The 25,916-nt window shown below is 45.0% G+C and overlaps 1 protein-coding gene across 2 annotated transcripts in view; it reads right to left on the reverse strand.

The window, feature by feature from the left end:
• The window catches only part of ZFYVE1 (zinc finger FYVE-type containing 1), a 39,979-nt gene extending 15,648 nt beyond the window's left edge, over nucleotides 1-24,331 (reverse strand). The window contains exons 1-4 of one of the 2 annotated variants that reach the window (XM_074955595.1): nucleotides 24,190-24,301; nucleotides 23,409-24,023; nucleotides 5,117-5,621; nucleotides 2,774-2,988 (exon numbers count right to left, since the gene is read on the reverse strand). In XM_074955595.1, coding sequence (XP_074811696.1) covers nucleotides 2,774-2,988; nucleotides 5,117-5,621; nucleotides 23,409-23,903 — 1,215 coding nt within the window. In that variant the 5' untranslated portion in view covers nucleotides 23,904-24,023; nucleotides 24,190-24,301. Of the gene's footprint in view, nucleotides 1-2,773; nucleotides 2,989-5,116; nucleotides 5,622-23,408 lie in introns of both variants that reach the window. The other variant, XM_074955594.1, reaches the window with a different exon arrangement.
• Nucleotides 24,332-25,916: the final 1,585 nt, after the last annotated feature.

Raw genomic sequence — 25,916 nt, forward strand, 5'->3', positions numbered from 1 at the left:
CTTGGAAAAGAGACGGCTAAGGGGAGATATGATTGAGGTCTATAAAATCATGACTGATGTAGAAAAAGTACATAAGGAAGTATTGTTTACTACTTCTCATAACACAAGAACTAGGGGTCACCAAATGAAATTAATAGACAACACGTTTAAAACAAATAAAAGGAAGTATTTCTTCACACAATGCACCGTCAACCTGTGGAACTCCTTGCCAGAGGATGTTGTGAAGGCCAAGACCATAACAGGGTTCAAAAAAGAACTAGATAAATTCATGGAGGATAGATCCATCAATGGCTATTAGCCAAGATAGTCAGGGATACAACTCCATGTTCTAGGTGTCCCCAGCCTCTGTTTGCCAGAAGCTGGGAATGAGCAACAGGGGATGGATCACTTGATGATTACCTGTTCTGTTTATTCCCTCTGGGGCACCTAGCACACTGGCCACTGTCGGAAGATGGGCTACTGGGCTAGATGGCCCTTTGGTCTGACCCAGTAGGGCCATTCTTATGGGCAATGGTCCCTTCCTTTCCCATATTATTCAACATCTATAGGAAGCCAGTGGCAGAGCTGGTGAAACAATACAGACTGTAATGCCAGCACCACCTGGATTATACCCAGCTGGTATGTCTCCTTTATGTCAAATGTAAATAGTACTGGCTTCCAGCGTTCCCAATGCCTAGCTGAAATCAGCGCCAGGATGAAGAGCAATTGGCTAAGTCTGAACCCAGAGAAGAACTGAGGCAATGCTGAGAAAGAGAGGGAAGAGCTCTAAAGGACTTGTTATAGAGGTAACAACTCCCTCAATTGTGAACATCTGCTCTCAGATTGTTCAGTCAGATCACAGCCTTGGGGTTCTTTTGGACTCCTCGAAGCTACTGGATGGTCACATAGCTATGGTGCCAAAAAATACCCATTTTAGTGGCTCACAGACTGCTCTCCACCCTATCGGATACAAACCTGGACAGTGATTCCCACATTGGTGACCTCCAGACTTGATTATTGCAACTCATAACTAGAAACAAAGTGACATACCCTGAAAAAGCTCCAACTGGCTCAAAATACAGCAGTCAGTCTGCTTAGTAACACAGATCATTGTGAACACATCATCCCAGCATTCCGCTATCTGCAGTGACTATCCACTGAATACAGAGTCCAGTTCAAGTCACGTGTTCTGATATTCACAGCCCTCTCTGAGGCTGGCCCTAACCACCTGACAACTAACCTTTCCCTTCCCAACCATGACCTCCCATGACAGCTACATTCCCCTGGAGCAATTAAAATGCCCACCAACAGGAGGCAGCGTATGAGTGCAGGGGACAGAACTTTCACAGAAGCCAGATCCAGATCAGGGAACTCCCTCCCTCAGGAAATAATAGTGGACACAGGAATAACCATTTTCAGAACCAGATGCAAAAAACTCTTTTCTTCAACTTTTTGAGGGAGAACCAAGTTCATCACAAGCATACATACATAGAAAATAATCATGCTCTTTCTCCTACAGAGAGAGAGTGATTGTTATTCTTATTTTTAAATACTTAGGAAGCCCACTGGTATTATGGTGATAATATAATAGATATATTAGAGAGGTCTTCAGCCTCTCTTCCACCCCTCCAGCTCCTTTCCATCGGCCCTCAAGTATGCTACTGTATCTCTAATCCTAACAATCTCTCCCTTGATCTCACTTGCTTCTCCAGATAATGCCACATCTCCCTCCTTCCCTTTGCCTCCCAGCTCCTTCAGTATACTGTCTGTACCCAGTGCCTTTACTTCCTCACCTCTCAGATCCCTTGCAATCAGAACCTAGGAACTGGGTTAGACCAATGGTCCATCTAGCTCAGTATCCTGTCTTCTGACAGTGGTCAATGCCAGGTGCTCCAGAGGGAATGAACAGAACAGACAATCAGCAAGTGATCCACCCCCTGTTGTCCACTCACAGCTTCTGACAATCAGAGACTAGGGACACCTAGAACATGGGGTTGTATCCCTATCTTGGCTAATGGCCACTGATGGACCTATCCTCCATGAACTTTTCTTTTTTGAACCACGCTATAGTTTTGGCCTTCACAGCATTCCCTGGCAAGAAGTTTCATAGATAGGGTGTTGCATGAAGAAATACTTCCTTTCATTTGTTTTAAACCTGCTGCCTATTAATTTCATTGGATGACCCCGGTTCTTATGTTATTTGAAGGAATAAAAAAAACCTACTCCCTTATTCACTTTCTCCACACCATTCATGATTTTATAGACCTCTATCATATCCCCTCTTAGTCATCTCTTTTCGAGCTGAATTCAGTTTCTACCCTTATTACAGTACTGATGCTGCTCTTAAGAAAGTTACTGATAACCTCCTCCTGGCCAGATCCATGAGCATCTTTATAAATATCCTCCATGAACTGTTTGTCACTTGCAATAAAATTTATCACGCTTTCCTCCCCCAGTCAGCTTTCTCCCAGCTGTGGGTTTGAGATTTTGCTTTTCTGGTTCTCCTTTAACCTTTCCATCTGATTCCTTAGCGGGTCTCCCTCCGTTCTTCTTTATTTTTCCCCTGTCCTGCTGTCTTCCCCTGGGGTAGATCCACCCAGCCCATTCAACCGTCTATATGAGATACATTGAAGACTTGCCTTTTCTCCAGATATCTGCAATTCTGCATTAGAGCTTTGTGTGGAACTTTATTAGGGTACACGATACTTGGGAATGGTGCGACAGACATGAATAAGGACCCCGGGAGACTCTTCCCCAACCGCTGGTGAGCCACACTCTTCAGCAAATGACTTACTTTCAGTGCTTTGAAGATAACCCCAGGTTGTCGTGGGGAACGGGTTGTATTGTTCTCCAACTGGTACTCCACAGCTCTCCTAAGTCCCGAGAAGTCTGTGGGGGGATTGTAAGTCCTCGTTCCCTTGTAGTGGATTGAGCTGAAGGCTTCGGGGAAGCGGCTCAGTTTCCGGAAGCGATCCTGGATGAGTTTTTCAGGTGCCTCAGAAGGGTGATCTAAACCCATTCAAAAGCAGTAACAGGTGTATTAACAACTGCTGGTTTAGCATAACACTATTTAACAACCAGGAAGTGCTTTAACAAGGCAAAGTGCTATACTCACATTCCTAACTACTCCTCACCACTCTTCTGTGATGCAGATAAACAAGTATTCCCCATTTGACACATGGGCAGAATGAAACATTTTCAAAAGTCGCCTCTGTTTTGGATACAGTGTTAGCCCCCTACAACCGAAGTTGAGAGCTGCTTAGCACAGCTAAAACTGAAATCAATGGGAACTGTGGGTGGTTAGCATCTCTGAAAATCTGGGCTTACTGGTCTTAAAACTGGGCACCCAAAATTAGAGGCCAATTTGACATATCTGACATAAAAAAACAAACTTTATGCTAAAGTGTGATAGAACTCAGCAGTTCCTGGCTCCGGGCCACTAGGCCATACGGTGAAAGGTTTAGCATTAGTGCCTTCATTCCCACCACTCCTTATATGTTCATTCTACGTGCAGACCCTATGGCAGGAAAGGGAGTGTCTAGGTCTACTCTCCCCCAGAAAAAACAAGCAACACAGAATTAGCAATTTCAGGTCAGACCAACAGTCTACCAACTCCTAGAACATGCTTCCAGCAATGGCATATGGTGTATGCTTCATAGGAAGGCAAATCCCCACCCCTTTTAAAAAAACACAACTCAGACATTCCAACATTGTCCGTCAAGCTGGACAACTGTGCGTTGCTGCATACGGTGTGTGTTAGGGGGGTGGATTCCCTTCTGGCTTCCACAGAGATCAGCTGATGCTCTGAAGTATATGTTTTTATTACCCTGCCTTTGTGCATATAACTACAACTGACATTATTGGTCATAAAATTAACCAGCTACAGCATTTAACTCTGACCTCCTGAGGCAGTAAATTCCAGCAGCTAATTACATGCTGTGTGAAATCCTGCTTCCTTATTTGTTCTACATTTACCTACCAAGGTGAGAAGGTGATGCCATTTTTATATAGCCACTTTGTTGCTTAAAAATACATTCTGAAAAATAACTGTAGGGAGATGCTGGGCTGAGTTCCTTGTTTTTTCTATTTGCTGAGCGCCTTGTGGTCAGCAAACACCCACCCTGAAGAAGCCAGCAACAATATTGTGGGCCTGCAGGGAGTTGCTGTGGTCTTGCAAAGCAGGGCACTTCTGGATGTACACAAACAGAAGGAAGCTAAACCCCATCTGCACTGATGTAGCCAGGTGCACTGACCAGGGCTCCCCCCAACATATTAGAGCGTGGTAGGGGTGGGCAAAGCCAAAACAGGCTTTAGTGTACACTTTGAAAGAGTAGGTGAACTCCTGGTCCCTTTGAAGTCAATCACAAAATGCCCACTGACTTCAATGGAGCTAGGATTTCACTCATAGATGTGTAAACAAGCACTATGACTTAAATATGCTTAGTCTGGCATGCAATGAACCAAGTTAAAATGCTGAAGAAGGAAATAGACAGTGGTGAGAAATGACAACATAGTGGTGCTGACATCGTGTAAGGCATTGAAGGAAAACCTACGGGCAATATTGCATATTTTGAGCGACTCCCATAGGAAGAAGCAGGACAACCAACCAGCCATTGGCGACCACACACTCAGTCTGTTTCCTAGAATTAATGCCTGCCTAGGAATGGTACCAATCCCCAGAAATACCAGTGCCCAGGGAAGGGTGCAGGTTTATAAACAAGTCCATTTCATACCTCTTACCCATTTAGTTCTGTAAGTATGATCTGTTTCATTTATTTTTGTGACAGGGTCCTCTACATCCCTATTATAATGTTAGGGTCCCCACTTTCACTTTGCCTTGCTCTATTACCCATCCTCATGGTCCAATGCCACAGTCACTGTCCTATGTTGAGGAGGATCACAGGAGACTCCCTTCAGGACTAATCAGTGTTGATCATTAACTGGCTAACTGGGTTGCTACCCTGTGACATAAATCCCTCACTCCACCATCAGAGCATAGCATGCTGCCTCTGCAGACCCTCTGCCAGCCTGAAACATGAGCAAGACCAGACTTTAACCCAGATCTTCCACATGGCAGTCCAATTAACAAATAACATTTAGCTATATTTTGATTCACTGTTTCTTTCTCTCTACTCACCGGAGCCCAATAGCTTGGTGTGCACAGTCTCATGGAAGATAATGACTGCAGGACCCAGAGTGGACAAAGGAACATCCAAGCCACAGCGGGCTGTGGTTGCCTTCAGCTCCTTAGTGAAATGTTTCAGGTAGGCCTCTGAAGCATCCCCAAGGAATTTGAAGAGGTCATTGTGGAGTCTGTCAGCATGCGTACGGTAGATGACAAGGTCAGAAATGGCCAGGACCTTCAGAAGCAGCCGCGTTCTCTGGCTCACGTTTACTGTGGCCCCAAGCAGACCTTCTGTGTCAATCACCACCACTTTGCAGACTGGGTCATAGGCTGCCCATACACCGACCGTGCAGGATTCTTGAGCTGGCGATGTCTTAAAGACCTCATGACCATAGAAGAAAGTGTGGTTAAGGCTGTGTGACTTGCCATCCCCAGTGTTCCCAAAGATGGACACCACCTTCAAGTGTTGGTCAGGCTTGCAGTCCAGTTTCTTAATAAAGTCTTCTTCATTCATCACCTTCCAAAATAAGAAAATTACAACATTATAGATGGGAAACTAGAGAAGACAACACTAAAAACAGAGCTGGCTTCAGGGCTCACAGGGTTTGTGAGGATGAGCAACTTCCATTTAGGTCCTTTATAAACCTTACAAACATACAGGAGTCCCAGGCAAAATTTTCAAAAACACCAAAGTGTTGTAGGAGCTTAAGTCCCATTGACTTTTAATGGGACCCAGGCTTCTAAGTCATGTAGGTGCTCTTGCCCTCCATCATCAGTGGCCAAATGACAGCTCCTCCATATCCTATCACCAATTCTCCAAGCCCCCCGGAGCAATACATCTTATGGGATGAGTAGAAAGAAAAAAAAAAAGCCAGAGATTTAGATCCACACTTCTGAAGTGGATTAAAGCAATTTTTAAAGCAGGCTTTTCAAAACTGCAAGACAGACCGGATATTCCACCTTGTAATATACTTGATTAGGCCTTTTTTTTTTTAAGCCACAAAAGTTTGAAAAACAAAACAAAACAAAACAAAAAACACATCACCTGGCCTTCAATACATCTGGTTTCCGGGGCTTTTACTTAGGATAAGTGAGACTTGTCATACTATTTAATGGCAGATTGTGAGACACTTCTGTTCAGATAGCACAACAATGGGGCTCAGATAAAAGAGATGATCAGATAGACAAGGCAGGCTCACCTTAAATCCTAATTTTAATTGGAAAATAACAGTGCTTTAGAGTTCAAAGTTTTTGTCCTGCTGAAGGTTTGATTATTGTAGTTTGCCATGTGTGTTCACATAGGGACAAGGCATCCTTCCTTCAATAGGTGTTTGCTCAAGACAATTTGTGTCAAAAGAAGAGCAAAATAAAAACACTTACTGAGAGGGATTAAAGTCAGTTCATTCCCCCCTTCACTCCTCCCATGGAGTTCCCTTCAATAGCGAAGGGCCGGATTTCCCTTCTACTGGCCACTAACTTCTGGAGGCCTGGGTCATCTCCAAGGAAAAGGAATAGAAAAGATTTCTTCCCATATGCTACTTCTCTCACAAGTGTGTCCCAAAACTCCCCTCCCCTGCAGGCCAGTATGGTTGGAACATCTCAGAACACAAGATCCACAGAGGTCAGGAGGCAGTCAATGGATTCTTTGAATAGGTTTATTCTTAGATCACTGATTCAGGTTCTAAAGCCCCACCCTGCTATGGTCAAATCTATGAGCAACATGTAGACTGTACATTAAAATAAAGAGAATCTGTGTTCGAGGGAAAGGCTTGGAACAGCATTCGGAAGGAGAAATTATAGAGTATGGGGCCAGGATAGTTACAGGCAGCCTCACAACATGAGGGAAGGAAGGAAACCATCCAGAAGCACCTCTCCTTCTCATCCACGCCTTTACATGGAGTTATCAGGCTTTCCAGGGACAGAGTGGGAAGGACGAAGGCACACCCGGGTTTTAGCTGGGGGCAGGAGTGTGCCTGTTTTTGACAGCTGTGTGTTTAAGGGACAGCTTCAAATGCTCAAGTATATTGTGACTGATTAAGACAATTGCCTCTGTAAGGCTCAATGCAGAAGCCTCGCTCTTTAAAAACATCTGCTAGGTTTCCTACTTCAGCCCTTTTCCGAGGACGCCAGTCTCTAAAGAAAAAATAATCTGTCCTTAACCCCTCCCTCCCTCTGCCCCAGAAGCTAGCACTAACCATAGTGCCTGACTATTACGGCCTCGGCACTCCCTGGAGGCCAGATGGGCAACAGCTTTGTTAAAACAATTGCTTAACTATTGGCTGGGCAACCAAGTGGGGATATTTCAGTGTCTTTGGTTACATGGGATCAAGATGTCTGGTCTGGGATGTCTGGGTCTGGGGGAGGATCAGCAATGTTGGCAGCATGAAGGCACTAGAGAGAGGGAGAGGAGCCCAGCTCCATACAGAATTCCCAGCAACAGGTTCGTAATTCATTAGGGGCCTGATCCTGGACCAGGCCCTCACTGGGTAGGGGCAGTGAGCCCCAGCACCTCTTTCATTACAAATTAAGCACTGGGCAGGGGCATTAATGTGATATGAATCTGCATAGCTCCAATGTTACTGTTCAGCACGCACTCTTCTAAAATTACACCATGCTAGTGACCTGAACACTGAACTGTTTCACCTCTTTCCAATGCACTGAATACATTTGGGCATCCCTAGAGAATACAACACAACTGTGTAAAATCCAGCCACAGCAACTGGCTCAGCAATTTTCCCTCCCAGATTTGGTCCATTTATGCCAGCCAATGACAATTGTTAAGCTTCATCCCAACTGAAAGCAATGAAGATCTAGAACTCAAATGCTTGCTTGCTCCCCTTTTTGGGGGGGTGAGGGGAAGTCCTAAAGAGGCACAGATCTGCCACGGTGAACAACAGCATCTCCTGGTGCTGATGCCAAGGCCTAGGTGGTGGCATCCCATCTAACACAAACACAGCTGTGGAAATTTCTCATGCTGCATAACACCACACCTCTAAAGTGACAATATCAGGGGACACGGGGCGGGGGGAACAAAACCACACCCATAAATGACACTGCAACATCTGATTTCAGAGAAAGAACTGCACAAACCTGTCTAAAAAGTGTGGCCTTTTCCTTAGCCCTAGTCCCCCTGCCCATAGTGCTCTTTCTTCCCTTTTGCCATTGGAGATTAATTTACAGCTTTATTATACTTAGAGATCATAACTGATAAACACACTCTTCTACCTCTAATAAAAAGAAATCTTATCTTATTCCCCATATCACAGGTTATAACCACGTTTAGTCTTATTTTCGGTATAGGTATTTATGATTATTTGCATTTGTGTTAATAATTGTCATATACTTACATAAAAGCCCCTCTCTAACATGCACTTTTGATGACATCCCCTGAGTGGGTTGTTAATGGGTTTGAATGTGGAACCTTCAGCACTAAATGCATGAAACTCTACCACTACAGTTAAAGGGATCACTTCTGTAGCTGGTAGGATCAGTAGACTCTTATCCTTCTGTGTGGATCAGCCACCAGACTGGGACAAAGATCCACAGCGCTAATGTGGTTCATGTTTGGCTCACTTGTCACTTGTAGAGGGAATTATATACTCAGAAATTTATAACACCTAATCTAATAACATGAGACTTAAGCAATAATAAAAGCAAAGCCACCAAAAAGGCAAGAGAACTATTAATATAACTTCTCTTGATCATCCTGAGGACATGAAACATAGACTGTCAAAAAACTTGGATGTTAACTTGTCTGGAAGTTAAGTACACTGTTTTGAACTTTACCCAATAAAGGGCCTGATCCAAAGCCCACTGAAGTCAACATATATCTTTCCACAGATTTATGGGCCATATGAACTGATGGGATCAGGGAGAAGGTAAAAAGATAGCCCAAGACTCCTAAGATGAACCTCCTATCCATGAATTTCTTGAAAGCAATCTCATTCATTAACAATACATGTTAAAATTCATGTAAAAAACCCATAAAATGAAAACATTCTCAATGACTGGCACCCAAACAACCTTAACTCTGACCCACAGACAAAACACTCACAATGACTACTACATCTAAATTAGTCTTATCCATTTTTCACAGAACTTTCTCCTCTCAGAACTGTGCATAGGACCTTTTATGTCTTACTCTTATTCATGCAAAGGTTGTACAAAGCCTTCCTGTTCATAAGCCATACACAATTCACAAAATCAACAATGCTTCATATGATATTCAGGTAGTGTTGTACTGATAGTCGTGAACTGAAGTTTGGAATTCTATTAGTTTGAATTGTATTGACTGTTGCTTTTTAAATCCTACTCTTTGACTGGGTTCATTTTGGCCCAGCATTTCTGGTGACTAAAACTTAAAAGTGTTGGCAATCTATAGTTTTAGATGCCAAACGTATAAATCATCAAATCTATCATTCAACAGACTTGTTTGACAACCAATATACCACAACATCCCCAACATACAACCACTGCATCGCTTAAAAGTGTATATTTAAAAAACAAAACAAAAACAGAAATCAATGGAAAAATAAATGACAAGATTCCTGGCAGTGTGTTCAAATATGTGTCATATATATCAGTTTTCAAATATCTGCAATAAATCAATGTCTAGAAAAAAAAGAGCAAAAATAAATGAATCACAAAAGGACTTCTTTCATTCTGAAAATTACTGGTTTTTTTTTAAAGTTATGCAATACAAACCATTCTATTTCTACACTTCTAAAAATCATTTTTAAAACTGGTAATACCTACATAAATTCAGACCAATGGCTCTTTCAACTAAAGTCAGAGTGGGAAAGAGTCAAATTAAGCTTTATAATGGAATAGCAGTTGCAATTTTAATTGTGTGGTCTCAACCAGTGCCTCCATAACAGACAGCACTGAACTTTTGAAATGCAGAAGTCAGGCATTTTTAAGCAGCGAATCTCAGAAAGGGTTAGCATTTAAATCATAGAAGTTGGAAATCAAAGAGATCCAGTCCATCTCTCCCAAGGCAGCATGGCTCGCTGTGATACTAATGTTTTGGCCATTTCAGTTTTAAATTATTCAAACTACGAGGCTCCATCCAGGGCTGGATTAAGGCTGAAGCACTACAGACCCAGGCCTAAAATGCCAGCTCCTGGAATCAGGCAATGAAATCAGAATCTCAGCTTTCCTTGGGGAAAAAAAAACCCCAAAATCTAGGCCATATGGTTGTGAATTAAAGTCTGAAAATATGAACAGAGCATAACAGATGGAATGATATCTGTCTGGTTCTGAAAACTGAAAGAATGGCTCTAAGAGGTGTGAACTACTCCATGCATCTCAGTGCTTTGGGAAGCCCCACCAGTACCACCCAACGGAGGAAACTGTGCCACGAGACAAGCACAGTAAGCCCACCCACCAACCCCAATGCACCTCAGCTGTTGGGATAGTTACTGGGGGACCCCATGCTCCTGCCCCTACACCTCCAGAGGGGACTCCTGTTGGTGTCCTCACTACCCCTCAGTGGAGGGGAGCAGGGGAAAGTCCCTGTTGTCACTCCAGGAGAAAGGGATTCTCTACAAGGGGAGGGAGCCCTCCCTCTGCCAGGCCACTCCAAGTGGAATGCAGGACCATGGAATGCGGATGGGGCCACAGTGGGACCTCTATGTTATGGTGCGCCTAGGGACTCAGACTGCCTTAATTCAACCCTGTTTCCACCACTCCTTTCCAGCTTTCAAATGCCTCAGAGACCAGAGATTCCATTCTTAGCAGGCAGTGTGACAAGTGGGCCAGAAGGATCAAAGCTGAGCGTTTAGTCTAAAAGGTAATCTGTAGATTTGGTTTCCTACTTAGTTTATCTAATGTCAGGTTTCAGAGTAACAGCCGTGTTAGTCTGTATTCGCAAAAAGAAAAGGAATACTTGTGGCACCTTAGAGACTAACCAATTTATTTGAGCATGAGCTTTCGTGAGCTAATATTTCTTCTTTCTTGTCATGAGATTTTTGCTAATGTGAAAAGTCTTTCCAAAAGGGTTATGCAAAGTAGTTAATTTATAAAATCAAGTATTCCTTACTTACAATTAAAATCTAATTTTTCATAGTGAATTACGCCCTGATCCTGCAAACACTTCTGCACATTTAATTTTATAGTACCCTAAGTAGTCTCATAGACTTCAATAGGACTAATAAAGATAGGTAACCATGGGCACAAGTGTTTGCAGGAACAAGGCCTTATACCATCATAGGCCCTAATTCTGAGAGAGAGCCCAGGCAATGGGGAGGGAAGGGAACAAAAGAGGCTTTAAATCAACTTTGTGCCTCTAGAATTCTATATGTGGCCCCCACAGCTGCCTATGGGCCACTGTCAGCCCAGAACAGTCAGAGCACAGTGTTAGGATATAGATATTCAGGCCTGTCTGTAAAGGCCTATACTCTAAGAATTTAAGTGTATTCTTATCACTTGGCTAGTTATAGAGGTACAAAAGAGAATCAAAATCACTGTCTGCCAATGTAAGGGCCTTCTCTTACTGTGACAGTCTGAGGCCCTGTTCTTAGGCTAAGGCCTTTGGCTAAGCAACAGAGGCAGCCATAAGCTGGGAAGTGAACGGTCACATCCTCACATTCCAAACTAGTCACATTGAAATAAGGTGCTATTGGGCTGTTAGGATACAATCCTGTCCTGATAGTGCCTATCACCTCCAGAGAAAGGGAAGTGCCTAGAAAATGTAAAAGGAAACTTAGTTTGATAGCATCCTGTCTGGCAAGAACTCACTTATCAATAGCTGGGATGTGAAATCCTCACTTCTGTACTGTTTTGTCATTATAGTTCCCACTTTGCTATTGTTTGTCTGTATAATCTATGTCTGGTTCTGTGATTGTTTCTGTCTGCTGTATAATTAATTTTGCTGGGCGTAAACTAATTAAGGTGGTGGGATATAATTGGGTACATAATCATGTTACAATGTTAGGATTGGTTAGTTAAATTTCAGGAACATGATTGGTTAAGGTATAGCAAAGCAGAAGTCAAGTTTTACTATATAGTCTGCAGTCAATCAGGAAGTGCATGGGTGGGCATGGGGATGCGGGTGGGGGAGATGGGAACAGGGGTAAGGAAATTGGAATCATGTTTTGCTAACTGGGGAAATGGGGGTAAGGAAATTGGAATAATGTTTTGCTAAGGGCAGGAATGGGAACAGGGACACAGGTGTAAGGCTCTGTGGTGTCAGAGCTGGGAAGGAGGATACTAAGGAAGGAAACTGGAATCATGCTTGCTGGAAGTTCACCCCAATAAACATTGAATTGTTTGCACCTTTGGACTTCGGGTATTGTCGCTCTCTGTTCATGCGAGAAGGACCAGGGAAGTAAGTGGGTGAGGGAATAAGCCCCCTAACACACAGCTCACTCCAGCCATGCCCCTTCCCACCATTAACTCTCCCCTTGTGCTAGGGGCTGCAAGGAGTTGCATAGGACTGTTCCACCAGGGAAGCCCCTTTACGCTGAGGGTATTCCCTAAGGGGAGGCCACTGTACCCTCTTTTTGCCTACGGAATGGTGTAAAGAGAGAATGGGAGAGAATCAGGACCATCTTTATTCTTAGAATGAAAATTGTTCAGGGTGGAGGCAGTAGCTTCATGTGTGTTTGTACAGCTCCTAGCACAATGCAATCCTGATTGGCGCAGCTGGGCATTTAAAAAAATAATGTAACGTTATTATTGAAAAGTACAGGCTGCCCACGCATGGAACATGAGACTGTTGGGCTCTTGCCCATGAAAGGCAAGAAGGCAGGAGTGACAAAACCTTTTTTTACAAACTTTGGGCAAGCAATGGAGACTATGAATCCAATTTCAAAGGTCTTGAGGCACACCAGGCATATTGTGGGGAAAAGCTATAAAGAGGACCCATTACCCTGAGACAGGATAGTAATTGGGAACCAAGCAATTACCAGGGAGGTTACATCCATAAGGGGCAGCTGGGTGGTACAAAACAGCTAACGAGCTTTCTAACAACTTCTGAAAGCAAGGTAGATAGATCCCCTTGTAACTGATCCCCTAGGTGGAGTACTCTTTTTTATTTTTGTGCTAATCTGAGAACAATGAATACTTCCTCTGCTCTGTGAGGAATCCAACCGGGTTAGTTATTTTTCAGAACAGCTGACAAGAATGGAGCAGAAATGTTAATAATACTTTGTACTCATAGTATTCAGATTTCAGAGTGGTAGCCATGTTACTCTGTATCAGCAAAAAGAACAAGGAGTACTTCTGGCACCTTAGAGACTAACAAATGTATTTGAGCATAAGCTTTCATGTTGAAGGGTTCTCCGACTGGTTTTTGAATGTTATCATTCTTGACATCTGATTTGTGTCCATTTATTCTTTTACATAGAGACTGTCCGGTTTGGCCAATGTACATGGCAGAGGGGCATTGCTGGCACATGATGGCATATATCACATTGGTAGATGTGCAGGTGAGCGAGCCTCTGATAGCGTGGCTGATGTGATTAGGCCCTATGATGGTGCCCCACGAATAGATATGTGGACAGAGTTGGCAACAGGATTTGTTGCAAGGATAGGTTCCTGGGTTAGTTGGAAAACACTTCAGTCTCCCCAATCACTCGATTACAGATCTAAAAGTCGCAATACTACAACAAAAAAACTTCAAAAACAGACTCCAACGAGAAACTGCTGAATTGGAATTAATTTGCAAACTGGATACTATTAAATTAGGCTTGAATAAAGACTGGGAGTGGATGAGTCATTACACAAAGTAAAACTATTTCCCCATGCTTATTTTTCCCCCTATTGTTACTCACACCTTCTTGTCAACTGTTGGAAATGGGCCATCCTGATTATCACTACAAAAGGTTTTTTTTTCTCCTGCTGATAATAGCTCACCTTAATTGATTACTCTCATTATAGTTGGTATGGCAACACCCATTTTTTCATGTTCTCTGTGTGTGTGTGTGTATATATCTATCTATCTATCTTCCTGCTGTATTTTCCACTGCATGCATCCGATGAAGTGGGTTTTAGCCCATGAAAGCTTATGCCCAAATAAATTTGTTAGTCTCTAAGGTGCCACAAGTACTCCTCATTCTTTTTGCTCATAGTATTCAGAGTCCTTCTCAGACATTAATTTGGCCTCCCAATGTGCTGTGAGGAAAACAGGTATTATCACCCCCATTTTACTAATACAGACAGGGAGTCACAGGCAACTGAAGTGATTTGCCCAGTGGACAGTAAGTCAGTAACAGAGCCAAGAATAGCATCCAGTGGTCCTGACTCCTAGACATCTTTTCTAATTACTAGACAACACTCCCTCCATACTAACAAAGTTTAACTTCATTGTGGCGCAGAAGCATCTTATGCAAGGGCCTTTGATGGGTTGTATTTAAAGAATATTTTCTACATGCTGCATCATAAACTCTCTCTTAATCTAATCCCCTATGAGCCCAATGGGAAAGTGTGAAATAGGATGGGGGAGGGGGAAGGCAGGGAGTCAAGATCTCACTAGGAGGAATATGACAGTTCCAGTTTCATATGACCACCAAACTACTCAGCCAACAGTGAGGAAAAAGCAATGGGAGGCACTGAGCTCCAAGGGCTGCTCCTGTACCTGCCTCTGAGGGTACGTCTACACAGCAATGTAAGCCTAGGGTTAGTGGGACTCACGTCAGCTGACCCATGTCAGGGAACCCTGGGCTTGAGTACGTACACTGCATTTTAACCCTAAGGTAAGGGGTGTTAGATGGGGTGGGATCTGAGTTACCCAGGAAAGAATTTTCTGTAGTATCTGGCTGGTGAATCTTGCCCATATGCTCAGGGTTTAGCTGATTGCCATATTTGGGGTCGGGAAGGAATTTTCCTCCAGGGCAGATTGGAAGAGGCCCTGGAGGTTTTTCGCCTTCTTCTGTAGCATGGGGCACGGGTCACTGGCTGGAGGATTCTCTGCTCCTTGAAGTCTTTAAACCACGATTTGAGGACTTCAATAGTTCAGACATAGGTGAGGTTTTTCGCAGGAGTGGGTAGGTGAGATTCTGTGGCCTGCATTGTGCAGGAGGTCAGACTAGATGATCATAATGGTCCCTTCTGACCTTAGTATCTATGAATCTATGACTTTCTGACGCGTGCTCAAATCAAGGGCTCTGGCATCCACACTGCAGTGCACAGACCTGAATCAAAGTAACCCTAGCCCAGAGCATCTAGCACACCCCTTCCCATGTCGACACACTAGCCTTACAAATGTGTTGTACTGTGGGAAAACTCTGCTGCCCACCCTTTTTCCAAACCGTGATGGATGCTATTGATGGGACACAGGTGTCCATATGGAGCTCATGGACTGCATAATTAGCTCCTCTCGTGGCTGTCAGTAGAATGAACTACCATCTAATATGAGAATTGGGCTCTTCACCTCTAGGCTGAGTCACACTGGCAGGAAAATGCCCACGTGCTCCTGTCCTGAGGATAATTAGGCCATCAGGCTCCAGGGCTGTCAGACTATTCAAATGGAGCTTGGCAAGTCTTAATTTTTAAAATGGGATGTTCCATGAAGGTGGTTTTAGATGGTTGTTTTTTTATTTATTTTTGTGCGTGTGTGTTGAAGTTTGACATAAAAGGTAGGTTTCAGAGGAAAAAAACCACACACACCCGCCTCAGCCTGGGCCCTGCCAGCTCCGGAGCAGTGAAGTGCATCCCCAGGGCTTGGGATACAGTGTATTCCAGCACTCCCCCAGGATCCTTTATCCCTGCCCCCACTACACCCCAGAAGCTGTGGGCCTGGCTCCAACTCACCACCCTCACAGTGCCCATGTGCCCCTTCACATGCAGCCCCAGGGAGGGCAGGGAAGGCCCAGGAGCAAAGGCCACAGAGTGGAGTGGGGAACCAGCAGCTGCCCTGCAGGGAGGGAGAGCAGCAGAGTTCCTGACTCAAAGCTGTGGGAGGGATGACCCCCAACATTCTGGCAGCCGGGAGCTGTCTCCCACCCATCAGCTTTGCTCCCTGCTCCAGGCAAGCTCTGCTCAGCACTGAGGAGGAAACGGAGCAGCTGCAACAGGAGGCTGCGGGGAGGTTTTGGGGCTGACTCCCACTCGCCTCCCTGATAATGCACGTGTCCCAGGCACTTCTGCACATGCAGCCCCAGGGAGAGCAGGGGCAGGGGCAAAGAGCAGAGTGGGGATGTGCAGGGAAGGGGAGCAGCCAAGGTATTGGGGGTCATCCTCCCCCAGTCGTGCTGCTCCTTCTTCCTGCAGGGCAGCTGCTTAGTCCCCCCTCCGCTCTCTGGCCCTTGCTCCCAGGCCCTCCCTGGGGCTGTATGCACTGAGGCACCTGGGCTGTGCTCTTGTGACCAGAAAGCAGCTCTCTTCGATCAGAAGCTTTTTGCAGTCTCCACTGAAAACCCTGTAGGCTCTCTGATAAGGCACTTCCAGACCAGTGCTCAGCAGACAATGGGCTAACGCTGACCTAAGCTGCTGCCATTTGCAAAGAGATGTGTGGCTTCATTTTGCAATACAGTGCAAGAGACTGTACCACAGATTGTCAGCATAAAGAGGATTAAGTAAGTTGCCCAAGGAACTCTGGGATACATCTGTGACCCGAATCAAACCGGAGCTGTGTGCACATATGAAAGCAATAGAGCTCAGACCTTAGATCCCAGCTTAACACAGGCTCAGACTTTCCAGCCTTGCAGGGTCCTGGGACCCTAAGTTAGCACAACTGTTGTGTGGACACAAAGGGGTCTAGGTTTACATTGCTGTGTAGACATACCCTGACTGGCCCCGGCTGGAACAGGGGAGTACAGCTGTGGGAAAGGCCAAGAGAGACTGCATGAGAGGAGAAAAGCGGTCAGGAGATTACCAGACTGCCTCCCATGGCTTCTCTTCAAGCCTCTACTTGTTCTGTCTGCCTGTCTTCTGCTTCCACTGGAACCCTACAAAGAGCCCTTTGGTAAACATCGGGAAAGCACCAGCATATCTGCCAATAATCCTAGTTTAGCTAGGTTTTGAAAAACCATCCTGAGACTAAGGGACAAGCAAATACTAAGTAGCCTACACCCTGTTTTCAGAGCTGTGCCTAGTTCAGCAAGAGGGCAGAAGTGTGACCACACATGCAGTGGTGAACAGCAAGAAGCAGGAAATGGAACCTGCACTCTCACTGCAGGCAAGAAGAAGCCAGTAGCCCAGGGGGAAGGTAGAACAAGCAAGCCATAGGGAGAAAAGTGATGATACAATGCTTTCCAAGAATTATTTTTCAAATCAGCCAGGAGTCAGGCTGGGGACCACTGTCAGAGTTGTGTATTCTGCTGAGTTTTGTATGACTCCTCTTGCACTTCTAAGAAAAAAGTATCCTAATGTTCTCCAAAATGCTTACAGACCCAGGAGGTGGAGAGTGAAGAGCTGCTTTGTAGGAGCAGGTTTCAGAGTAACAGCCGTGTTAGTCTGTATTCGCAAAAAGAAAAGGAGTACTTGTGGCACCTTAGAGACTAACCAATTTATTTGAGCGTGAGCTTTCGTGAGCTACAGCTACAGCTGTAGCTCACTTGAGCTGTAGCTCACGAAAGCTCATGCTCAAATAAATTGGTTAGTCTCTAAGGTGCCACACGTACTCCTTTTCTTTTTGTAGGAGCACTGTATCTGTCAACACTTTTCAGTTGCTACCATTCTTTGCACTGGGAGAACAGAAAGCCAACCAAGTGGGGGAGAGGGAACTGGAAAAGGAGTAGGAGAAAGATGAGGAAGTGCTGGGGAGGGAATGACAGGGACTGAGAGCTGAGACATTCATAGAAGCTGGGGAGAAACAAATTCACAAAGATACATAGGAAAGAAAAGCTTCCTAAATTGAATGGCGGGGGGGGGGGGGGAGAGAGGAAAACAGGTGAAACAGATGCCAGGGACATGGAAGCCCCAGTTTCAGACCATGCAAACAAGAGGCCCCACCCCTAAGAGTTGGGAACCTCTGTGCAAGCCCTGCATCTGATTGGTGCCACAATTCTGCCTCCTTTTAAAAGTCTGCTGCAAAGGCCCCACTGTGGCACTTAAGGCTGCAGGAAAGCAGGGAAAAGTCCTGGGGAAAAAGCTCAGGCTGACAGCTTCATCAAAATATTCCCACATCAGCAGATGCGGGGGGAAGATGTTACAGAAACTGGGAGCATTTGCCACACAAATGCTTCTCCACACACAGAGGCAAGCAGTAAAACAGAGAGATGAGATCTTCTCCAAAGACAGAAGTCATTTTGTTAGTTTGTTTTGATTGCTAAGGATTTCCTCTTTAGGAAAACGTGTCCCATGACTTTCTATCCTTTCACCTCTGGACTCTGACCTGGCTCAAGCCAGCAAGTAATAAAGTATTTTCAGGACTATTCAGGGAGTGAAGCAGCTAAGCAATGCTCCTTAAAGCAGCTTTCCATCAATAGTGCATGTAACTTTTAAATTAGAGGGAACATTAGACCCCAACAGCAGAGCAACCTATTGCCCAACAGTTGCATAAAATGACCAACCAGATCATCTTTAATGGGCCATCCTTGGGTCAAGTACAGGATGTAGTTTCCTTTCCATCTTCTATGTTCAGTAGTCATCCAGGGCATCTAAACTTTCTTTAGTGTTTCCATGGAGCAGTATACATATCCTGTGCAGTGTTTAGCAGGAAGAAGCTCAGTTCCATACCCTTGAGCAACAGTTGACAAAAGGTGTCTCACTACAGGGGTTACAGAGAAACTCAAGCATGGGGCTGGACTCAGGAGGTGGAAAGGGTTGCTCTGTTAACAAGGAAAGTAAAATTCTTACATTGGAGAGGGAGACGTTGGTTGCTGTGGGAGTTTCAGCTGAGAGAATCAACAATAAGTGGACCCTCCTTTCTCCATTTAACATTGTGGCTTCCAGGAACCTAAGCCCTTGTAACTCACTGCAGGAAGCTTTCTTCCTCTCTTTGTTAAGAAACTCTAGCAACAAAGCTTTTTTCCTTGCCCCACTTTGACTGAAAACAAGAGGCCTAGCTGTCTCTTATGACTGCTGCTCTAGGTTCATAAGTCAGTCACCTCATGCTACAGAAGGCAGAATGCACATGATCAACCATAGAATCATAGAATATCAGGGTTGGAAGGAACCTCAGGAGGTCATCTAGTCCAACCCCCTGCTCAAAGGAGGACCAATCCCCAACTAAATCATCCCAGCCAGGGCTTTGTCAAGCCTGACCTTAAAAACTTCTAAGGAAGGAGATTCCACCACCTCCCTAGGTAACGCATTCCAGTGTTTCACCACCCTCCTAGTGAAAAAGTTTTTCCTAATATCCAACCTAAACCTCCCCCACTGCAACTTGAGACCATTACTCCTTGTTCTGTCATCTGCTACCACTGAGAACAGTCTAGATCCATCCTCTTCGGAACTCCCTTTCAGGTAGTTGAAAGCAGCTATCAAATCCCCCCTCATTCTTCTCTTCTGCAGACTAAACAATCCCAGTTCCCTCAGCCTCTCCTCATAAATCATGTGTTCCAGTCCCCTAATCATTTTTGTTGCCCTCTGCTGGACTCTTTCCAATTTTTCCACATCCTTCTTGTAACGTGGAGCCCAAAACTGGACACAGTACTCCAGATGAGGCCTCACCAGTGTCAAACAGAGGGGAACGATCACGTCCCTCGATCTGCTGGCAATGCCCCTACTTATACATCCCAAAATGCCATTAGCCTTCTTGGCAACAAGGGCACACTGTTGACTCATATCTAGCTTCTCGTCCACTGTAACCCCTAGGTCCTGTTCTACAGAACTGCTGCCTAGCCATTTGATCCCTAGTCTGTAGCGATGCATGGGATTCTTCCGTCCTAAGTGCTGACTCTGCACTTGTCCTTGTTGAACCTCATCAGATTTCTTTTGGCCCAATCCTCCAATTTGTCTAGGTCCCTCTGTATCCTATCCCTACCCTCCAGCGTATCTACCTCTCCTCCCAGTTTAGTGTCATCTGCAAACTTGCTGAGGGTGCAATCCACACCGTCCTCCAGATCATTTATGAAGATACTGAACAAAACCGGCCCCAGGACCGACCCTTGGGGCACTCCACTTGATACTGGCTGCCAACTAGACATGGAGCCATTGATCACTACCCGTTGAGCCTGACAATCTCGCCAACTTTCTATCCACCTTATAGTCCATTCATCCAGCCCATACTTCTTTAACTTGCTCGCAAGAATACTGTGGGAGACCGCGTCAAAAGCTTTGCTAAAGTCAAGGAACAACACGTCCACTGCTTTCCCCTCATCCACAGAGCCAGTTATCTCATCATAGAAGGCAATTAGATTAGTCAGGCATGACTTGCCCTTGGTGAATCCATGCTAACTGTTCCTGATCTCTATCCTCTCCTCTAAGTGCTTCAGAATTGATTCCTTGAGGACCTGCTCCATGATTTTTCCAGGGACTGAGGTGAGGCTGACTGGCCTGTAGTTCCCAAGAACCTCTTTCTTCCCTTTTTTAAAGATGGGCACTACATTAGCCTTTTTCCAGTCATCCGGGACTTCCCCCGATTGCCATGAGTTTTCAAAGATAATGGCCAATGGCTCTGCAATCACATCCGCCAATTCCTTTAGCACTCTCGGATGCAGTGCATCCGGCCCCATGGACTTGTGCTCGTCCAGCTTTTCTAAATAGTCCCAAACCACTTCTTTCTCCACAGAGGGCTGGTCACCTCCTCCCCATGCTGTGATGCCCAGTGCAGTAGTCTGGGAGCTGACCTTGTTTGTGAAGACAGAGGCAAAAAAAGCATTGAGTACATTAGCTTTTTCCACATCCTCTGTCACTAGGTTGCCTCCCTCATTCAGTAAGGGGCCCACACTTTCCTTGGCTTTCTTCTTGTTGCTAACATACCTGAAGAAACCCTTCTTGTTACTCTTAACATCTCTTGCTAGCTGCAACTCCAGGTGTGATTTGGCCTTCCTGATTTCACTCCTGCATGCCCGAGCAATATTTTTATACTCTTCCCTGGTCATTTGTCCAATCTTCCACTTCTTCTAAGCTTCCTTTTTGTGTTTAAGATCAGCAAGGATTTCACTGTTAAACCAAGCTGCTTGCCTGCCATATTTACTATTCTTTCTACACATCGGGATGGTTTGTCCCTGTAACCTCAATAAGGATTTTTTAAAATGCAGCCAGCTCTCCTGGACTCCTTTTCCCCCTCATGTCATTCTCCCAGGGGATCCTGCCCATCAGTTCCCTGAGGGAGTCAAAGTCTGCTTTTCTGAAGTCCAGGGTCCGTATTCTGCTGCTCTCCTTTCTTCCCTGTGTCAGGATCCTGAACTCGACCATCTCATGGTCACTGCCTCCCAGGTTCCCATCCACTTTCGCTTCCCCTACTAATTCTTCCCGGTTTGTGAGCAGCAGATCAAGAAGAGCTCTGCCCCTAGTTGGTTCCTCCAGCACTTGCATGATCCATCTCCATGATCAGCTGGAGCCCAGGAGGCTGCTTACTCTACCTAAGCGTGTACATTACATAATTGTAGTCTTGGACAAACTGATATTATCCCACCTGCTACTGATGGTGAGACTACACCAAAGGATTGAATTCACACTCTGTGGTAAGAACCACCCATTACATCAGTTTTCTGTGATTCTTAGGCCAAAGCTACTATAAGAGGTAAGATGAAAAGTTTAGTAAAGCTAACCTATTATTTGTAGTACCATAGTGCCTAGGAACCGTACTCAGAGCCCAGAACCCCATTGTGCTAACCGCTGTATAAACACAGAACAAGAAGATGGTCCCTGCCCAAAGGGGCTTATAATCTAAGTATAAGACAAGACACAACAGATGGATACAGATAGGGAAGAAACAATAAGACAGGACTGGTCAGCATGATAAGCAGTGGACTCAACACACCAGCAGCATAACCACTGCTAAGTTTTTTGTAGGTTTCATGACAAAGGAGAGTTTTGAAGATAATGAGCAAGTTCTGAGGATGTTTACAGGGAGCACCTGTTAAAAATAAAATCTCAGCCTGTCTCTTACGTGCCATCATGGATATCTAGCAGTCAGCTCAACCTCACTGTGAGCGCTTAGTAGGAAGGGCTTGTGGGGAAGGGAGACTACCTTCTTTCTTGATCCCTGTGGATACCACCACCATCCTGCCGGTCACTCAGACCTGTAACCTGGAAATGATTTTTGACTCAGACCTCTCTCTAAGTCCTCACATTCAGGCTACATCTAAATCTTTCAGATTCTTTCTGCAGAACATCTCAAAGATATGGCCTCTTGTAACCATCCGTACAACTAAAACTCTCATCTCATGTCTCGACTACTGCAACATCCTTTTCTTTAGCCTTAACAAACTCAGTTTTGCCCCACTCCTATCCATGTTGAATGCTGCTGGATAGGTCATTTTCCTAGCTCATCACTCTGTCTAGGTCACCCCGTCTTTGAACCCTTCCACTGGCTCTCACTTCTCTATTGCATCACATATAAGCCACTTTCAAGGCCCTTCAGAGTATTTCTACATAGTGAGAGATGATATTGACTCCTCTTGCCAATCAGTCCGTCACCCACCTCTGATGCCAGCCTCCACCATCCACTGGTTAGATTTTCAAAACAGGCAAAGAGTCCTGTGGCACCTTATAGACTAGACTAAGAGACGTATTGGAGCATAAGCTTTCGTGGGTGAATAACAGACGTATTGGAGCATAAGCTTTCGTGGGTGAATACTCATGCATCCGACGAAGTGGGTATTCACCCACGAAAGCTTATGCTCCAATACGTCTCTTAGTCTAGTCTATAAGGTGCCACAGGACTCTTTGCCGCTTTTACAGATCCAGACTAACACAGCTACCTCTCTGATAATTTTCAAAACAGTACCTTTGTGCTTTCTCCCATGCTGCCCCTCATGCCTGGTAGTAGTATTTATTATACACTAATCAGGGTGATGGTAAAATAGGCTCTCCTGCAGTGGTCATTCTGAGCTAAGAGCTTACTTTGATCTGTTCTCCATTAGTCCACCCAGTTCTTCTCACAGCTCTGCTCATTATCACATGATCTCTCCCAGAGAAGACTTCTGCTGTGCAAAGGGCTTATCTTTTGACAACCTCAGCAGGAGAGGATTCCCTTCTTGGATGATAACTATTTTCATATGCTAGTCATGTAAGAAAATTCCTGAGCACTATCAGCAAAAACAACAAGGAGTCCACTTTGGCCAAGGATGCTAATTTAGCACCAAGAGCAGATTATCCAAATTTCATCATTACTGCTGTTTTACGATTCAAGTGTCTTACTACTTAGACTCCACTTGAAGAATTCTTTAGTCTAACAGAACTATCAAGAAGTGTGGGTAACACAGAAACTAAAATATCTTGTCTGTTCAAAAGATATAATAGTTCTTACCTGAATCTCTTCTGTTTCATCCACCAGGAGGAAACTAGCAACCTTTTCTGCCATCCTCCTTCTTTTGGTCTCCTCATCCATCCCTTCCTCCTCTTCCTCTTGGGATTTGCTACCATGGTACATGGTAATTGGGTGTTTTCTTTTGTTTCCCCCAGCATGCATCCTCTTCTGACACTCCACGCATAGGTTTGTTTTGCACATCTGGCACCTCATTGCTGCCCTCTGCCTGGATCCTGTGGCACTGTTGTGCATTATATTCCCATTGGCACCCTTGCAGTTGTCACAGTAAGGGATGTGGCCAGGTCTTATACGGGTACGTTCATGGTTTCGCAGCCTTTCCTGCTTGTGCAACTCTTCTTCACAGGACTGGCATTGCAGGGTCCCACACTCATCGCACTCAAAGATTGCTTCATCGTTCCCACTGCAATCATAGCTTTCCTGACACAGGAGCGCTGTGTTCAGTCCCTTCTCGGCTGTTGGAGCGTGAGCACTCATCTTCAGCTTTTTTAAGTTGTATTTATCTGACCAGGTTTTTTGTTTTTTTTAATGGAAACATATACAGGTTTTCAAGAGCTTTCAGTTGTAAAATTAATCTGTCTTCACAAGGACAAAAAGCTGCAAAAAAAGACTTTGGATTCTTAACTTTATAAACAATGTAACGACTGCTGCTGTAAAGATCTGTACCCGCCTGAACATTGAATCTCTCTTTCCCTCTACCCCCCCCCCCAAAAGGTTTAATGATAAGTAAAGTGCAGATGAAGTGTTCTTTCTCTAAAATAACCTTAAACAAGGTTGGTTGTTTCAATTGCTGACCCACAGGGTTTTCTGCTTAACTTGAAGCTGTAGTTTCAGTGATGTAGAGAAATCAGACTGGGGTATTTCAATAGACAGGTTCAAACGTTTCCCTGGAACACCTAGAGCCGAGGGGGGAAAAAAAGGTTTCTTTTAATTAGTAACATATGATCTTAAGAAGAAAGTAGATAACCTTAGAAATGCACAGTGTCTAGCATTGGCTCCCTAGAAAATTCACTAGCCTCACCCCACAGTTAAGCTCCTCCCTCAGAGTTCACAGCACTCCAGGGACTTTCCTGATCTGCTTTCCCAAAGAAGAAATTCTCCTTGTATGCTCAGCCCTGTGATTCTGGATACAAAATCTAAGTTATTATAACCACACTGATGTTTGTTTGCTCCCTCACACACACAGTATTTCCAAAATAAGGCTACTAAAACCAATAGCTGCTACATGTACATTGCAGATCAACTAGTCTTTGTCTGACCACACTTGTTTACAGTTGCCACCCCATACACAAAGCCTATCGTGACTAAGTCAGCTAACCTGTCATTTAAAATGTATGTAAAAAACAAACAACTTTTTAAAAATTGAAGGTGATTGATTATATTTGTGGCCTGGTACTTCACCTACTTTAAATCAAAACAACCAACAATTTTTTTCTTGGTCATTTTAAACACTTGTTTAAAGCAATAACTTATTAAAAAATATCATCAATGATAGGGCAGGGGGAGAGGTGCCAAGGAGAGTTAAACTGCACCTATGCGCTGTTTACACTTGTGTCTTGATCACTCCAAATACAGACTCTGCCTGGAGCTAAAACAAATGTTTTCTTTAGTCACTTCACATTTCTTTAAACAATTCTACATTTACTAAATAACAGTAGTATCGGCTGCTTGCCTGCTCATTCTTTCACCATTCACCTACCTTAAACCAGACTAAACAACATTTTGTCATGTTAAACAGTTTTTTTAAAAAGCAGTAATTCCTTCTGTTAAACAACAGCAACACTATCACCGGGCAGGCGGGTTTGCGAGGGGGGATGGTGTATACTGTGCCTAGAAACAAAGAAGGCCCCCCGAAAGGGACTCCACGACCCTGTCTATTGTTTACAAAACAGCAGGCACCTTCCTCCTCCTCCTCCTCTTCCTCCCTCCAGTACTTAGTGACTAAGGAGTCAGATCTCGGCCGCCTCTTCCTCCTCCTCCTCCTCCTCCTCTCAGCAGCCTGGGGGGAGTCTGCCTCTCTCCTGCTCCCCCACCACGTTGAGGTGTAGCCCCCGGGATGGCTGTGTTAGCCCCACCCAACAGGCTGGCTGCCCCCGCGGGGTGCTTGTGCCAGTTCCCCAGCTCCTCGCCTCCGTCTCCCTTCTTGTCAGAGGGGATCAGCTGATCGCAGGGAACTTCAGGCTTATTTTCTCGCCGCGAAGACAGGAAGGTGAGAGCGGAGAAAGGCGCCGAGGGCGCCGAGGCACGCCGGGAGTTGTAGTACGGCCGCGCCGCGCCGCGCCCTCATGCCTGGGGAGGCGCGGGCGGACTGCAGGTCCCAGGGTGAGCACCGCGGAACGAGGTGTTGTCGGCGCGCACAGGCGGCCGGGAGTTGTGGTTTCCAAGGCCGGCTCCGCACAGCCCACAGAATGTGGCTGGGGGCGGTGGGGTGAAGCCGGGGTGCGAGGGTGACTTGCGCAGGGCTGAGCGCGTGGATTGGTGACTTAGGGA

Source organism: Natator depressus, chromosome 6, assembly GCF_965152275.1.
Source record: "Natator depressus isolate rNatDep1 chromosome 6, rNatDep2.hap1, whole genome shotgun sequence".
NCBI lineage: Eukaryota > Metazoa > Chordata > Testudines > Cheloniidae > Natator > Natator depressus.